Genomic DNA, 18,963 nt, shown 5'->3' on the forward strand with positions numbered 1-18,963 from the left:
CTGGTGCGAGTGTATGGTTAGCACTTTGGGCGTACTTGATAAATGGTTCCCCTCTGCCTTCTTGATGACACCCTTGGTTTGTGTCATCCCCAGACACCCTGCAGGGGACAGTATAACACAGGGACTGAGAGCCATTGCTAAGGAAATGTCACCACTTACAACAAGCAGGTGACTCTAGGCAAATTACTTCAATCCTTTGCTTTTCAGAAATTTTCTACGTAAAAAGGGGAAAATAATGGTATTTGAGTATAAGATAAGACATAACATGTGAAGTATTTTAGCACAGAGCCTGGCACACGGCATGTATTCGGTAATTTTTAAAATTGTCATTACTCCCGCAACTATAATAGTTTCTTATTTTCTTTGATGACAAGGCCTGTAACTATCCTCTAGAAATCTGAACAAAAGATCTATTTGAAATACCTTGACCACTGTCAAGGTTGCTCTGAGGACAACTAAGTGCCTTTAATTTGGTCTGAAAATGATTAGCTGATTTCTAGCAGAGGGAAGTAGTGGGAGGAATGCCCACAGAATGCCATTTTGATGGTTTCCCCTTAATTTTGACCCATATTTTCTACTAAAATTTCTTGCCAATTACTATGAGAGGTATCCTCCCCAAAATTCTAGGTGTCCTGTCCATGTCCCCCAAAGTGACAAGTCTGCTCTGTCACTTTTATTTCATTCATCAGCTCTTCCTTTTATCACGTTAACTAAAGAGCCATCTGTGTTTCTGCTGTGGTGCTTCCCAGTACATCTCAGAACTATAGGGGATAACCTGGATTATTAGGAGCTAAGTTGCAAAGAGAGAGAAGAAGGTTAATTTAGGCTTGTACTGGCCAAAAATTGAGATTTGGAATATAGTAGTATTTAACAACCTTTATATAACCAAGAGTTCCTTGTGTACTTTTATTTTTAATTTTTTTTAATGTTTACTTATTTTTGAGAGAGACAGAGCATGAGCATGAGCGGGGGAGGGGCAGAGAGAGGGAGACACAGAATCCAAAACAGGCTCCAGACTCTAAGCTGTCAGCACAGAGCCCAATGTAGGGCTCAAACTCACAACCTGCGAGATCATGACCTGAGTCGAAGTCGGAAGCTTAACCGACTAAGCTACCCAGGTGCCCCCCTTGTATACTTTTTAAAAAAAAATCATCATAAATGGACCAAAGAACATTGTACATTGTACCAATGTACAAACGTACCACAATGAGATGATCATTGTAAATTCTGATAAAAAAGAAAAAAATGAAAACTTATCTTGATTTAGCTTTGGTCAGCTTGCCCTTTCTAAACATATTATTTCTTCTAGACCTGTGGAAATCCTGAGAATAACTTGCAAACCCATATTATAACTTTATAAGATTGGCTTGAGGATGAGAGATGATGTATGTGTAGAGAAGATAATGACTGGCACAGCGTAGGTAGTTATTAAAGCTTAGTTATTATTATGAGGATGAACAAGCTACCATTTTCCAAATGCTTACTGTATTCCTCAATACTATATTCCTCAAGGCTTACAGGCCTTCCTCATTTTCTGATGAAAAATTGAAGATAGTGACTTTCCCAAAGTCACATAACTATTATATGGCTTATTGATCACCACAGGCTAGCTTTGCTGTGATGAACAACCCCCTGATATCAGTGGCTTTAAATGGCAAAGGTTTGTTCCTCATCTGTGTTCTGGCCGATCTTGGGTTTGTGGGGGCCTTGGGGGGGCTCTGTTCCATGCTGCCCTCACCTGGGAAGACATGCTGAGGAAAGTGCCACCATCTAGAATGTTGCTGGTTGCTTGGCCCAGGGAAAGAAAGACAGAGAATCCTGCACAAGCTCTTAAAATATTCTACTAGGAAGCAACATATCATTTTTCACTCACGTGTCTTTAACCAGAACAAGTCCTATGGCCATGCCTACCTTCAAGATAATGGAAACATGGAAGCCTCTCCTGTATCCTGAAGTGGACAAGAACCAGACATTGGTGAATAGGAACACCTTCCACAGTGACAGAATTCCAATTCAAACCCAAGCCCTTGACTTAAATAGGGACAAAATAGGGTAGCCAGAACCTCTTACCTCTTCTTAAACCAGTTCTTTATAACATGGCTCCACTGTACATCTAAAGACAATTCTCACAATTTACAAGATCACTTAGGTGTGACTACTCAAGTCTAAGTGTAAAGGCATGATGCCAAGCAAAACGAAGGGCATTTATGAGTGTTCTACCTTTTGTGATTATGGATAATTGGAATGGAGTAAATACTTTCCACATAAGACTTTGCCTCTTTTTGTCATTTATTTGCCTTCTAGGTCAGTAAAGCTGCATTTTCCTCCTCTTGACTTCCTGTTCCTGCTTGCTAAATGCTTCTCTACATCACAGCAGACCCCAGTGCTAACAAGTTTGCTTCCCCTCCCCCCACAATTTGTTTACAGCTGAGGAAATAGCTCAGTTGCTACGTGTGACTATAGAACACATTGGAGGGACAAGGCCATGACATTGTATGCTTCTGTTTCCTATGTTGTGGAACTTGGGCTCATCAGAGCATTCTCCTGCATCCCTGCCTGACTGCCCATTTAGCTCAGGGATAAAAGCTCCCTGTGGTGACAGCCCTGCACAGGTGCAGACAATCAACCCTGTAGTCATGAGCATGCTCTCCTCAACCAAAATGTGGAATCTGAAGTGGCCTTTATTAAATGAGAGAAAAACTTATTTAAAAACGAAACTTCAAGGAAGGGAGAAATCCCACAATTCTGATCTTGGTTCACCTGTGGGGCCTGTCTTACAAACCTATACATATGTCAAGGAATTGCCAGGTTTTTCTTTCCAGTTGCATTTATACAGCTCAGGAGCTCATGGTTTTGCTATTTTAATCTGCATTGGGTTTTCCTGCAGTTGACCGGTGGATAATCTTTATCTGTAACTCCCACTCCAGAATGGTTTTCCTGCTTGCATGTTCTCTGAGGCTTGATCCATACTTCCATTTCTTTTGTCACAGTAGGAAAGTCCCATTAGTTTAGAATTTGTGATCACTCTGACAATGATGAAACTTGTTTTTAAACTTTTGTGCTCTTAGGGAGAAAGTGTTGGCTTGAGCAATTGTTAGTGAAAGGACCCTCAAACTCCTTTAGGGGTGCTTATTTACATGAAGCTAAAATATTAATTACCAAAAAAAAAATCTTTATCTAGTCAATATCTATTTGCTGAGGACCTATCAGGTAGCACTTTCTCAATCTAGTTTTGAGTTGCAACATGAATTTGTAAGTAATAAAGCTATGCTTTTATTTTAAAATAGTTGCTGTAGTCCTGATGGTTTGTTTTATGAGTTTGACTATCACCTACCTCCCATGTGAACAATCCCAGTCTTCTGCTCAAAGCCATGGATGTACTTCTAACCTGAGTTTAAGAAGTGCAGTTTTGTTTATATGATCAAATCCAAAGGGTTACAGTTCCCCCTTTCCCTCTAGCTGTAGAGAGGAGGAGAACAGAATAATTCAGTCAGCAGTCTGTGATGCCGGTATACTTGAAGACCAGTGCTGTTCTGCTTCTAGGGAAGAGCCAAGTCCATTGTCATTTAAACCAAATGGAGCTGTAAAGTTTTTTAGAGATGGATACTCTTAAGGGCTAGAAAATGTGGAATGTTCGCTTTACTGTGTCAGAAAACAGATGTGCAGTAATAAATGAAATTCCTGCTCTTCAGTTTCTTTTCACCAGTCACATTATCGAGCTGCTGTTCCTAGAGAAGTTGGGAGGAGGAGAATAGTTGCTACAACTGAGAACAATTTTCCTTTGGGATCAGTGACCTTACACTTATTACCCTCCCCATTGTGTGGTCATGCTTCCTTACCTCTGAGGTGTGGGAGGGAATCAAGCGAAGTGTTTAAGAGTATGGGTTCTGGGGGCACGTGGGGGACTCAGTCAGTTAAGCATCTGACTCTTGGTTTTGGCTCAGGTCATGATCTCAAGGTTCGTGGGATCGAGTCCTGTGTCGGGCTCTGTGCTAATAGCACGGAGCCTACCTGGGATTCTCTCTCTCCCTCTCTCTCTGCCCCTCCCCTGCTCACACACACACACACACACACACACACACACTCTCTCTCTCTCTCTCTCTCTCTCTCTCTCAAAATAAAAAAATAAAATAAAATAACTTTAAAAAATTTAGAAGTAAAAAAAAAATACGGGTGCTGACTCAATAGGTCTGGGTGGGGCCTGAGACTATACGTTTCTAACCAGCTCCCAGATGGCACTACTGGTTTAAAAAAAAAAAAAAAGAAAAAGAGAGAGTGTGGGTTCTGGAATCATGGGGAATGGGATTTAAATCTCAACTGGGACGCTTGCCAGCTGGTACTTAATTTACCCGAGTCTCTGCTTTCTCATCTGTAAAACAGGGATTAAAGTATGTGAGGATTCAATGAGTGAAGCCCTAAGGATAGAGCCTGATAAATAGTAAAGTCAATGGATATTCTCTGACCTTAGGCCCAGTGGAGCCTCAGAACTCTCTGAGTTCTGTGTACTCCAAGCATGGTCTCTTCTCTTGGCAAACAGTGGTGTCTGCCATCTACAGCTGCTTGGGAAGCACTGGATCAAGTAAGCAAACCTGGCTTCCATTGCACCAGGCCATTGTGATGGTTCTGCTCAGTTCCTCTCCCCAGATGTAATGCCTGTGGTTTCAAATGCATTTTTGGCTGATGGTGAACAATCATGGATATGGCGAGCTCCTTGACATCTGACAACTTCACTCATGCGTGGGTGGGTCCAGAGCCAGGGAAATAATTACTTATGACTCTTATTACATAACCTTCTTGACGTCCTTTACTCCAACTGGAGTGTCCAGGAAAATATGGGTTATACTTCTTCTATTATTTATTCAAGAAATACGTATTAAAAACTTTCTAAATTCATGGGGGTTTGATTGGCATTGAAGGAGAGAACCAGAACTTAGTTTGAGGCTGGACGAGAGTAAGACATGCATGCAACCAACACAGTGTATGAATGTGTGGCATGATCCCTCCAGACAGTACACATTAGAGGAGGAGGTGACCCTGCAGCTGCGGCTTCATACCTGAGCCCTATTCAGATCCCATTTCCTTGATTAAGCCATTGCCTTCCTACCTTTTCCCCTTTTTTTCCTTTTCCCTTTTCTCTGTTCCATTAACGTTTGGGCTAGAATAACAGGGTCTACAGACACTGGCTGAGTCCTGTGTTGGCTTAAGAAGCTTAAATGAGGAGGTGTTAGCTTGGGGAAGACATGCCTCTTCTCCCCAGGCCACATCTACCTGGCCAACTCCTACACATCTTTTAGGGCTTATCTGAAGCACTGCTTCCTCTGAGTTTTTTTTTTTTTTTAATGTTTTTATTTATTTTTGAGACAGAGAGAGACAGAGCATGAGCAGGGGAGGGGCATAGAGAGAGGGAGACACAGAATTCAAGGCTCCAGGCTCTGAGCGGTCAGCACAGAGCCCAACACGGGGCTTGAACTCACGGACTGCGAGATCATGACCTGAGCTGAAGTCGGAGGCTCAACCCACTGAGCCACCCAGGCGCCCCCCTCTGAGTTTTTCTCTGACTTTCCTAGACAAGCTTTTTGAGGTAGAGGTGGGGAAATGTATTTATCAGTAATATGATTACTTGAAAACAATAAAAATAATGAATACCCTTTATTCTTCTTGCAGATTTTGTAGTGGTTGTGTCCCCCCCCCCCCCCCAACAGTCTTTATGTTTCTCTCTTTTCCTTCTCTCTCCCCTCCCTCATGGCCAATGTCTTCCCTCTCTCCTGGTGCAGAATACCTGGGAGAGGATGGTGAGGAAGAATTAGGGTGGTCAAAGCTAGAGGGAATAATGTGATTACTGAGAAGTGATATTCAGCATCACAAAGAGTGGGTATGTGGCTGGAAGTGGTGGGGGATGAGCATAGGATAGGGTAGGAGCATTAGTCAGAGGGCACCTCTATTGCACCTTATGCATACTTCATCATAGCACTTAGCAGTCTATCATTCTTTGTCTGCATGTCTGCAGAGCCAGTTAAGACTTCAAGCTTGAGGGCAGAAGGGAGTCCTGGTCATCTTTGAGATCTCAGGTGTAGTAAATACCATAGATTTCCCATGGCCACCAAAAAAGTTCATTGCCCTAATTCAACTGATCTGTCTGCAGATTCAATCCAACCCACAAATAGGGATAGAAGGATCTATCTGCCTATCTGGGTTACTCAGAATTCTGAATTAAGAATGTCCCTTTAAGTTTGTCACTCTACCTGTTGTACATGCCCTCTCAGCCTTTTCTATATCTATAACACCATGCTTCACTAAATGGCTTACTGGAATTAAGCTAATTAAGGAAGCTTATTAGGGAAGGCTGGAAAACAATTCGGGTTTCAAGTTAAATCCTTGTACATGTGATCTTCATTCTCCAGCTTCTCAGTGCTATAGCTTTGAGTGACCTAAGCTAATGTTGAAGGATATAGCACGCTGTACAATTGTGCCCTAATGAAACGCTTACATTATTTACTGGGGCTTTATATGGTGTTGATAAAAGAAAGTCATCCTGGGGTGACATCAAATCATCATGCATGATACAATATGATATGATGTGATATGATATGATATGATATGATATATTTATTATATTATAAGGAAGTCTTGATGACTTCACCTTTATTTTGTGGGAGAAAGACAAACCGGTGGGAAGGTGTATTCTTCCCAACAATATATTCATTCTTTCATTTGTTTATTGAGCACTTACTCTGTGAGCGACACTGTGACAGGTGCTAAGGATAAAACAGTGAAATATGTGGTATCTGTTCTCAAAGTCCATAAAGGGAAATTACCTTTCTGATTGCAGAAACACTATAGGCCAGGGGTCAGCAAACTTTTTTGTAATGAGCCAGATAGTAAATATTTTAGATTTTGTGGGCCATGCACTGTTGTAACTACTCGGTTCTGCCTTTATAGCACCAAAGTGGTCATAGATGATTCATAAATGGATGTGGCTTTATTTAAGGAAATACGAACTTTGTGTAACCTTCATGTTATCATATAATAATATTATTCTTGTCTTTTTCCAACCATTTACAAATGTAGCAACTATTTTTAGCTTGTGGACTGCACAAAAAGAGGTTGGGGGCTGGATTTGGCCTTTGAGCCATAGATTGCCCACTCCTGACCTAGGAGATGGTCACTGGTAGTTCAAATCTGTGATTTCTATGTCTAGCTCTTGTTTAACCAAAGTGGAGATCCACTTGTCTTTTCGTCACTCCTACTGATATCAGTCTCTGGCCCCCAAGCCCCAACTCCACAGATCTTTCTACAAAACAAAAATCTTTTTATAAATTTATGATACTACTGGGGACATCTGGGGACTTGTTTTCCTGTGAGAAAATGAAAATGACTCCAGTGACTATTTGGTCTCTGAAACAGTTTAATTTAGTTTTTTTTTTTTTTTTTTTTTTCCTTTTCTCCCTTTCCCTCTCTCCGTACTAGAAATTAACATAAAAATTCTTTCTGGCTAAATTCCCAATACATTTTCACAGTGAGCATTTTCTGAAGTGAAAATTAGTAGCTTCCTTGCAGTTTTCATCAGGGATGTGAAATTGTGCAGCTCACAGGGGTGGAGAACTCAAACCCCATTTATGAATTAATACATGCTGCCAAGGGTACCTTGCTGTCTGCTGAGTGCCGGGGATCCTTTTCTACAGAATCCTGAGTATCTAAATAGTGTATTTGAATTTTCTTTCTCATTCCACCAGTGAGAGAATACCATTTTCTATTTGCACAAATGAATTAATATGTAACAACTAGTACCTACATAAGATTATATTATTTACACCATCCTTAGGGGTTGGCAGGACTTGGGCAAATTATAATAACTCTCTTGAGTACCTCCTCCCTCCTTGCCAATTTTTATCCAGGCGAAACCTAGTCACAGGGAGCATAAGGACACCATCAAACGGGAACCACAGTCTGTGGGAGTAGACACATATGGGACAGAACTGGCTCAAGTCCCACTTACAGCTGCACAGTGATTAGGTATCTATAGATCTTCCTTGTTTAAGCATAAGATGCCACTCTCACATCTCACATCTTTTTTTCTTTGACAACCTCTGCTTCTCTCTAGTTCTAGCCTTCTGGTCCCCAAAGCAGCCTTGAGTCCTCAGTCTCAGGATCTAAGCTACTGTACTAGAACTCTATTTTCCCCCTGCTGGGATGGCTCTGATCTTTCAGGTCAGAAAACTCTGATAGTGTAGGAAATTTGACTCCTGCGGCAACTCACAGGAATTACGGGGGAAGGAATGTTGTCATTGTTAAAAAACACTTGTGGGCTTTGGAATCAGACAGACTTGGATTTGAATCCTGGTTTTTCCACTTAGGAGCTATTGTAGACTTCAAGCAAAATAATTAGCTCCTCTGTGTCTTAGTTTGGATAGCTATGAAATGGGGGAGAAAACCTACCTCACCGAATGGAGAGGAGGATTAAGTGAGATAATGAACAGTTAGTAAGTGCTTGATAAAAGGCTGAGGAGAGCATTGAGTAAACAGTCAATAAAAATACTACCACTTTGAAGAGATTTAAATTTTTTTTCCTTCATTTGTACACCAAACATTTGTCGAACTGTTGTTTGCTTCTGAGAATACAGAGAAACAAAATCAATGCACCACATGAAACAGAGGCATAGAACATAGAAAAGGCAGTCATATACCAGTAACTACAGTGGTACAGAAGGTGAGTGTAACACAGAAGTATGTCCAGGCAGAGTGGGGCCCCAGAAATGGGAGTCATCACCACACCTGGGACATCAAAGAAGGCAGTGTGCAAACTAAGTATTGAAAGATGAATAGAGGGACATCTAGGTGGCTCAGTCAGTTGAGTGTCCAACTCTTGGTTTTGATCCCAGGGTCATGGGATCAGGCCCCACGTTGGACTGAGCACGGAGCCTACTTAAGATTCTCACTCTCTCTTCCTCTGCCCCTCTCCCCTGCTCTTTCCGTCCCTCGGAAAAGAAAAAGAAAGAAAGAAAGAAAGAAAGAAAGAAAGAAAGAAAGAAAGAAAGAAAGAAAAGAAAAAAGAAAGAAAAGAAAGATTAGAAGTTTGTCAAGCAGTCAAGGGAAGAAGCATGTTTCCATTCATGGGATAGGGCAAGATTTGATTTTGCTAGAGTTCAGGGTAGCAGAGGTGGACAAAGTGGTCACAGTGAGGCTGATAAAGGATGTGAAATTTGGGTGATGAAGGACCTTGAATATGCAAAGGAGAGTGGACTCTGACATTGTCCGTGGGCCTTTATGATGTGTGGGAAAGCAAAATGCCATTTAGTGAGCTGACACCCATCCTTCCTATAAGTGTGGCCGAGCTAGAACAGAGATCCATGGAGAGCTCAGTCACCACAGATGTGTTCAACCTGTCACTTACACAGGAGGAACCTGAGGCCAGAGAGCAAGTCAGGCAACAAAGAATTTGACAAAGCAACACAGGACTAGGGATGGATCATCTAAGTCCAGTGCCTTAAGCTTCCTCCACATCAAGTCCCTCTCGTATAAATCCAGGCTTCTTCATCTAAGCTCTGCCTTCTATGTGCTGGATTCAAACACAAGTACGATTCTCGCATGCTTCACTGAGAAGCTAGGTCGTTCCCACCTTCTCAACTTCAGAACCATCAGCACTGCCTGCTGGGAGCTGGGACCTCAGTAGGAGCAAAGATGGAGATTTTCCAAAGAGGAAATGAACCAACTACCATGCGTTGGATATCAGAGTGAAAATCAAAACGTTAAACAGATTGAAAGGACCTCTCCTTCCCTTGAACTTAGACGCTAGGGTGTTTTACAACTGGAATGCATCACAGTGGAGCAGCTCTGGACTTTTATTACCTTAGCTTCAGCCAACACCCAGCCCTTCCTTCCCCAGGGCCTAGCAGGAAGCACAGGCACCTAAACAGGTGTGTGTGTGTGTGTGTGTGTGTGTGTGTGTGTGTGTGTGTGTGTGTGTGTGTGTTGTATTTTCAAATTACAGATGCTTGGGGAAAGCGCGCCCAGAGCAACAGAGCAGGGGCCTGGGTCTCCTCCCACATTAGGGCCCGCAAACCGGGGCTGGAAGACCGAGCTTCATTTCCAGCTTCCCCAGGCTCCGTTCCAGCAGTGCTCGGGCCTCTCCAGAACCTCTGCGTTTGCCTTCCCTCCTCCCTTAGCAACCGCAAGGCTGTGGATACCGCCAGCGGGTGGGGGCCCCCGGAGGCTACGGGGTAGTTCGGGGGCGGTGGCGGCCCAGCTCAGGTGCCCCGCGCACCGGCGACCGCAGTGCGGAGCCACCCCGCGAGCGCGAGTGTTGCTGCGCCAGCGCGCACCGGGGGCCGCGCACCCTACCTCCGCACCTGCCGCGGGGTCCAAAAGGGATCCTGCAAAAATGAGCCATTCTCAACCCGCTGGGTAAGTGACAACTGGAGCTTTTCCACCCCGCGGCAGGTGGCGGCTTCAGCCAGCGGCCCCTCCTCCTCCTCCCTCCTGCTGAGGAGACAGGGGCGAGAGGGGAAGCGAGAGGGAAGGCTGGGGAAGAAGAAACAAATAATACGAATTCTGGGTTGCGTTGAGGATGGCAGAAATCCCAGGCTTCGTATCGCCTCCCTCCCTTTCCTCGCTTCTTTCACTGACGTTGTCTCTTTGAAATTTTCACTCTGGAAGGATTAAAAAATGGATGTGAAAAACGCATACATTAAGCAGGGACGTTAGCTGGGATCAAAAGGATCCTGTAGTGTGGGACATGTGTGTTTGAATGTAAAAGAAGAGGTCACCAAAATATGCGTTCGTTTGGAGATTTGGAACTGAGATAAATTTTCACTGTGGTGTCTTGCATAGAAACGAGGTGTGAGTTGATTTAATGTCGAGGGAGGTTTTATTGTGAGGGATGCCCCTTATTTCAGGATCGTAGGGATCCTTAAAAAGTGTTTTGACAGGGAAGGTGGTATGATACTGGAGAGGAAGGAGAGAAGGAAGGAATTGTGTCCTTGTGTGTTTACACAGGATCTCCTGTTGCTTTGGGCAGGGTGACTCCTCTGAAGATATATCTGGCAATTATTCAATCTATTCTAGAAAGTTAACACAGTCATTATTGGCTGTTGTTAAAAAAAAGTCCTTTTGTTGGAAAGGAGAATATCCAATTTCCTCCCGAATTAAACAATGTAATGCGTATTAGATGGTTTTTTATTATGATACATCTAGTAAGCAGATAATATCCTAGTTGATCTTGCAACTAATTTGAAAATGCTTTCCTTTTTAATTGAATTTATTGCACATTTTCAAGAGCAGCAAATTAGCAAAGGACAACATATTTAAGATCATTTGGAGTTTGTGACGTCTGAAATACCACATTAGTTGTGTTTCGGATTCATAGCTGAACTTAAAGATTTTATTTTTTAATGAATTCTCTGAGTGTGATGACATAAACAAAACGTTTGAAAAACTCAAGGTATACAAGGTGCCATGTTGGAAGTCAATTTAAGAACTTTTTTTTTTTTTTTGGAAAGTGATGTAGCTATGACTAAACAAGCTTCTCATTTTATCTCAAATTGAATTTGGTTTAGGTACTTTAACGCTTTGATGCTGAACTCCTGTGCAATTTTAGTTAGCCGTGGGTCATGTGGGATGTAAATGGCACTATTTTTCTGCAGCTGCTGTTTGCAGTATGTCCACATTCAGGAAAATGAATGTGTCAGTCATGGTTGTCTTCCTATGTTTTTCAAGTTTTAGGCTAAGTTAGAATCTTATTAGACCATTTAATCATCCATTTTAAAATGTGGAAAAACCTGTAGCTGGTTATTAAATTGTGCATGATTAAGATTTCAGACACTGAAGTGAAATTTTTCTGAAGCTCCATTAGTTCCAAGCCCATGGACAAAAGGAAAATTTATGATCTAGGGAAAGAGTATGCTTCATGATACTCTTCAAGAAAGATATTAAGATGGCGACAATGATTTTGCACTAAAATTGTAAGCCCCCGGAGAGCAGGCGGAATGTCTCAGTAATCTTTGTGCCCCCTTTACCTAGGACAATGTTCTGCATAAAGTAAAGCTGAATAAATGTTGAATGAATGGCATATTCTGACACTGCATCCAGTCTAAAGGTAGACATATTCACATATGAAAATGGTATTAGAGCTGAACACGTGTTAAGGGTTTACAATGTGCCAGGCTTTTTAAATTTTTAAAAAATTTTTAAAAACATTTTTTAAAATGTTTTACATGAAATACCTCACCCTCATTTTCACAGGGAAGGAAACTGAGGACCGAAAAGCTTTTCATTTTTTTTTTTTTAATTTTTTAATGTTTACTTAGCTTAGAGAGAGAGTCAGAGAGAGGGTGAGCAGAGGAGGGTCAGAGAGATCAGAGGCAGACTCCAGGCTCTGAGCTGTCTGCACAGAGCCTGATGCTGGGCTTGAGCTCAGAAAGCATGAGATCATGACCTGAGCTGAAGTCAGGTGCTCAACCGACTAAGCCATCCAGGTGCTGGGGAGGACTGAAAAGTTTTGAAGGTCTCAGAGGTGGGGTGGGGAGATGTCAGGGCTGGAATGCAAAGCCAGGCAGTCCAGCCTCAGAGCACGTGCACTGAACAACTACACTCCATTGCCTCTCATAGCCAATAGCTGAGATGCGTTGGAGCCCTAGATACATCAGACCAACATCTGACAAGTGATTGCTGTACATAACTATGTAGTATTTTGATATACAATTAGAAAATTCTTTTGTAATAGTGTGTGTATGTGTATATTTTTTGTTTTTAGTTCATCAAAAGTAAATGAAAGCAATAAACATAAGTGTAACAAATCTAAATGCCTTAGAATTCATCCAAGAACAAAATTATTCAAATTGCTCAAGTTTTTCCTCAATATAAGTAGTGATCATTTTTCTTGCCTGTGACACCATTTGGAAATAATAAAAGTTTCAGTAGCAAATAAAAGGTTTCATTAAAGCTGAGAAAGCTTTTCCATCATTGCTGAAGCAGTTTGTACTTATTACATTTTAAGGATAAATGGTAATGAAGTGCAGTTGTACAATAAAACAGAAATTTTAAATCCCTAAAATTCCACCAATCAATAAGAGACGCCCTGATGCTTTCTCTTGGTGCTTCCTTTTGAGTTCCACTGCTCACTTAATTACAGCATGAAACTCTTGATGAAAAAATTGCTAAAGGTCTGTGCTGACTTAGTTCGGATAGAGTTTGGAGTAAATAAAAATGGTCTTAAAAACTTCTGCCAAAGATTATAATAGAGACTTTGAATTTGAGCTGCATTGTAATTTGGGGGAAGTCAACTATAAAATACTGCTTCCGGCACTGCCATCTCTAATGGAATTGTTTCAGTGTGGAAAATTTCAACCGATAGTCCCTCTGGTTTGCTAAATCTCACCCTGGGTTACTATTTGTGTGTGTGTGTGTGTGTGTGTGTGTGTGTGTGTGTGTGTGTGTGTATTTGTGGGTTGGGCACTAGTCCCGGAGGTGGAATGGGGATTTTATACCCCTCGGTCATGCATGAGGATAAAATGATACAGCTCTTCTAACTCCTTCAAAGGATCGTCACTGAATCCATGTGAAGTTGACTCCCTGTGTGAAAGATAAGCTTGGCTCTAAGTAGTGATAGTCACACTCGTCTGTAAATTTGCTTTGAGGAATTGGAAGAATGGGGAACATTATGGTTTGTGACAAGATAAAAATGCAAAAGAGGTATGTTTGGAAAAATTGTTCCAAGGTTTAGACACACTTTTTTTTTTGTTTAGACTTATTAATGTATCTTTTTAAATGTAAACAAGTGTTTCTGTAGTGACAGAGTATAGATCTACCTCAACTCATGGTAGGGTTATGATCCAATAAACCCACTGTAATGTAAATAAAAAAATGCACTTAATGGACCTAACCTGGACATCATAGCTTAGCCTCGCCTACCTTAAATGTGCTCAGAACACTTATATTAGCCCACAGTTGGGCAAAATCATCTTACCCAAAGCCTGTCGTATGATAAAGTTCTCCATAGCTCATGTAATCTATACTGAATGCTATACCGAATGCTATACTGAATCTATACTGAATGCTATACTGAAAGTGAAAAGCAGAATGGTTGTGTGGGTTGTAAGTATATCAGTTGTTAAGCCTTGTGACCGTATGGCTGACTGGGAGCTGGGGCTGCCCAGCATCACCAGAGGGTATCCTACCACGTATTGCTAGCCTGGGGAAGGATCTGAATTCAGAATGCAAAATGGTTTCTTTTGGATGCATATTGCTTTTGTACCATCATAAAGTCAAAAAATCGTAAGCCAAACCATTGTAAGTTGGGGACTGTCTGTGTACCTAAGAGTGGTATAGAAAGAATGAACACATCCCTAGTACTCCCGGATAACTTAGTCCTTCTTCATGAAAGGCAGAATAAAAACTGCTGTGAGTAAAATTGTCAATTTTTAGAGAGTGGATATGTATATGTATATATCCAAAAATGGCAAGAAAGTATAACCCACCATTCATTTACAATTGGAGTGCCTGTTGTACTTTGTCCCTGCCTTTTTGGTTGTTTGATCCAACATGGTATTTCTAAAGACTGAGATATAATTAACAAATAGCATTATATTAGTTCAGGTGTGCAATATAATAATTTGATATTTGTACATATTGCAAAATGATCACCACAAATACTGTGGGATGTCACTTACATGTGGGATCTAAAACAATAACAGCAGCAGCAGCAGCAACGAATGAACTAATAGATACAGAGACCAGAACAGATTGGTGGTTGCCAGAGACAGGGAGTGGCGGGAAGGTGGTGGTGAAGTGAGTGAAGGTGGTCAAAAGGTACAAACTTCCAACTGATAAATAAATAAATCACGGCAATATAATGTACATCATGGTGATTATAGCTAATAATACTGTTTTTTTAACTTGAAAGTTGCTAAAAGAGTAGATCTTAAAAGTTCTTATCATGCGCACACACAAAATTTGTAACTATGTATGCTAATGAACGTTAACTAGATTTATTGTGGTGTCTCTGCCTTCTTAGTAAAGTGTCGTACTTTCGACGGCTGAGGTAACATTCTAGTCTGTTGCTCCCCACTCACTCCCACCACCAAAATTATCTCTGTGACACAAAATTTCAGACTTGAAATCATTAATTATTTGAATTCAAATGGGGTAGTTTCTACTCACTCTCCTATTACATATTAACAATTTAACTTCAGGAATAAATTGTTTCTGGTTAAACGAGGTGAATTGAATATGATCATTTGTCTTCACTTCCTCTCTGATCCTTTGTTCTAGAGTCTGCCCTTTTTGTTATGCGTGGGATGTCTTCTCTCAGCTCTTTGCTTAACAAATCTGCTCACATACGTAGATGGGATTGGAAAGATATTTGTTTATTCAACATCACTCAATTCTTTGAATTCCTTCAGTGTTATATGCCCAAATCACATAATGATCTATCACCAAAAAATGTTTTCCATGATCTTTCAGATGTGATTCTTCAACTGTGCTGAAAGCAAAGGATTGGAAATTACTTGCAATCATATTTGTTGCCTGATCATGAAAGCGAATTGTATTAACATCTATACAATACTTCAAATGGTCCATTTATTTTTCAGATGTTCTCCCAAGTTCAGTGCACCCTAATAAGACACCAAATGGTGAGAGGTGTGCCTTCCTTTTGTAAAAATGGAAAGATGATTATAAAAGGGAAGAGTCTGGCAGATCAATATGACTTGGAGGTGCATTTTCAGTCAGATCAGTTTTAGGAGAGCAGAGGAAGCTAGAGCATCTAGAAATTAAATCCCTTAAAACGGTCCTTGCCTAGATTCCCTTAGGAAAGTCTTTAGGTCTCTAAGGGATGTGAGTATCCCAGTATCTACACTTCTGGTGTAGAGAACAGTGTACCGTCAGGGGCAGTCACTGTGGCATCCTGTTTCCTTTCTCCCAGTCTCTGCTGAAGAAACGTATTTCTAACTGGGAAAAGTGGAGACTTCCCCAACTTACTTTGATTGCTAATAACTACAAAAAGTTTTTCAGGAAGAGGAGAAAACAAAACTTCTGTGACCCAATTTTCAAAACTAAAATCAGCCTGAAATAATCTGGGCCTGGGGTATTGATGTATTTTCAAGACTTTAAGTTTCCCAATACCATGTTCAATGAAAACTCCAGATTCTGGAAGATAGTACTGAAATAATTGTTTAAGCTTTAATTAATAATTTTGGTACAGATCAAGAGAAGTAGTATGCAGATTGAATTACTGGATCTTTCCCACCAATAACTTAGTTCCCCACACAAATAGTTGAAAGTAGTGTAGGCTTTGGAATAATTCCATATATGTCCATCAGTTTAAAATAAACTGTTAAATTAGATGGGGGGTAAAATTTGTAAAAAAGAAAAAATATCTAGGATTCAACATTCATATTGGTTTGCAAGTATCTCTATCACCTTTCCCTAAACTTGAAATCCCAAATGATGTGTTACAAATATGATTTATATTTTTAAAAAGGATAAGGAAAGATGATAATAAGTTGAGTCACAGTCAAAGTAAACCCTTGGCACTACAAACAAAGTAAATATAGTAAGCTGACATACATTTATGCCTTGAGTTAAAATAAACATTTAAGGTAAATACATTTATATATAGTTACCTCATTAACTTAATGTTTTGTTTGAATATTCAACTACTGGTCCTGACTTCATTGAATAAATCTTAGGTAGTGCCCACAAAGGCAAATTATTTGAGGGTATAGACACTGCATTTTATTTCTCTTTAGTTCCTTGCTTTGGCCTAACTCCATGGCTCTGAAACTAAGGCATACAAAGAATTACTGGATAGTGTGGTATACACAAAACCATGAGTATTGTACTTTATGGATTAAGCTCGTGATTTTTAATGATATTTGAGACCGTATAATATATTTGCATTGTGTGCTGACTAAAAAAAGTAAACCCAAATGTTAAATAGGATTCCATTATACCTCTGGTTTCTAACTGATCAGAAGCCATTTGTTTTTGTTTTTGTTTTTGTTTTTTTTCTTAGCTAGAAGCTCTAAATAACTCTCTCCTTCCAAGACTTCCAATTAGGAAACACATCCTTCATTGACAACATCATTGCTGCAGATTGTTATATCAGAAAATATATTTGGATTAAAGTAAGTCACCTGAGAGCTTGCCTTTCTGGATTAATGTCTTTCCAGGGGAAAGAGAAAAAGATGTTATAAGTTCAGTAGATGCAGCTTGAAAAATCACGCTTTACTGAGATTCTGTCAATATTAGGACTAAAAGTTTTTTGAGAATTGTTGTCAAAGCATTGCTTTTATAGTGAACCACAAGACATATACTTTAAAAGTGAAGAACATTTCAAAGTGCAGATGTATGGGTCAGGATTCCTTAATAACTTTTCATTCTCTTGAGAGTCCCCTTTGACCCCCACTCTTCTTGTCTCCTGGTCTCTTTTATATGGTTAACTCTTTTTTGGCTTATGGGAAAGCCATTGTGAGGTATAATTTCTTCTTCTGCCCAGTGCTCTGGGGGTTCTCTTTGGAGAGCTTCATTATCTTCTCCACATCCATCCAAACTACCCACATGGATGTGGTGGGATCCAGAAGGTATCTGTTCCCCTTTCGGATGGATCATCAATGATCCTTTTCTGTTTGCCAGCACAGATAATTCAGAATCAAAGTGTAGGTTTCTTTGTACTTGGGATATACATTCCTTGTTTCTATCTAAGTCAATGTTACATACTTCAGTTGGTCATCTTTTGGGCTGTGCTTATGTTATGGGCTGAATTGTACCCCACCCAAATTCATATGTTGAAGTGCTAACTCCCAGTGCCTCAGATGTGACTATAGTTTGAGATATGGTCTTTAAGAGGTAATTATGGTTAAATGAGGTCAGTTGGGTCAGTTAATCTAATATGATTGGTGTTCTTATAAGAAGAACAAGGTTATGACACAATCACACACACAGAAAGAAGACCATGTGAAGATACAGGGAAAAGATGGCCATCTGTACACTAAAGAGAGAGGCCTGGAATAGACCTTTCCCTCATGGCTTTCAGAAGACACCAACCCTGTTGACACCTTGATCATGGACTTCTAGTCTCCAGAATTATGAGACAAATTTCTGTTGTTTAAGACCCCCAGTCTGTACTACTTTGTATGGCAGCCCTACCACACTAATACAACCTTTTGTCATTGCTGATGCTCTTTCTTTCTTAGCCCTACGAAAACTAAGGATGGTCTTTATGAGAAAAGCAGTCATTGAAAATAAATGATTTAACAATATAAGGGTCATGAAGAGTGGAAATTGGAAGCCAAAAGTTGAACAGGGAGATAAAACTCAAAGCAAACATAAAATATGGTTAAAACACTAGTGAGGAGAAGTAATTAAGATAATAAGTCAATGGTCTCTACTGGTAAGTATTGAAACTTTGTTTTTAGTCTGATTAGTAATCAAATTACTCCCTACTTCTCAGCATCTTACACTAGTTGGGACAGAAAATTGAACATTTTTAAGCTGGTGATCCATTTTTCTGTGACTGTTATTATTTTCTTATAATAGTAATGAGCATTTATAAATTAATGAAAATTCTTAGGGCAAAATATTGAAACAAGAGAAAACCAGCAGGAAACTAAACAGAGAGTATAAATTGCACATAGTAGTTATGAAACAGCATTAAAAACTAAGGATTTTAAATTGAATTGAATCGTAGTGTTTTATAGTAGCAGTTAATCTGACATTCTTGATATACCATGGATTGTAATATTTTATATTTGTTAATATTATGTGGCTCTCATATTAAGAAGTTGTCTCTTTTCATAGATTGCTCCAAGACATTTATAATAATATTGTTTCTGTTGTTTAGATTCAAATAAAAATGATCTGCTGTAAATTAGAATAATATACTTAGAAGGGATCTCAAATTTCTGGATATTAGGGTTACAAGTAGTTTTTAATTTTCCTCCTTATTCTTATCTGTATTTTTAAAAATTT

At 40.1% G+C, this 18,963-nt stretch overlaps 1 protein-coding gene across 1 annotated transcript in view; it reads left to right on the forward strand.

The window, feature by feature from the left end:
• The first annotated feature begins 9,959 nt into the window (after nucleotides 1–9,959).
• The window catches only part of ERICH3 (glutamate rich 3), a 106,601-nt gene continuing 97,597 nt past the window's right edge, over nucleotides 9,960–18,963 (forward strand). Inside the window, exon 1 of the mRNA XM_060622022.3 lies at nucleotides 9,960–10,401. Coding sequence (XP_060478005.3) covers nucleotides 9,989–10,401 — 413 coding nt within the window. The 5' untranslated portion in view covers nucleotides 9,960–9,988. The remainder of the gene's footprint in view (nucleotides 10,402–18,963) is intronic.

This window comes from Panthera onca, chromosome C1, assembly GCF_046562875.1.
Source record: "Panthera onca isolate mPanOnc1 chromosome C1, mPanOnc1 haplotype 2, whole genome shotgun sequence".
Taxonomy (NCBI): domain Eukaryota; kingdom Metazoa; phylum Chordata; class Mammalia; order Carnivora; family Felidae; genus Panthera; species Panthera onca.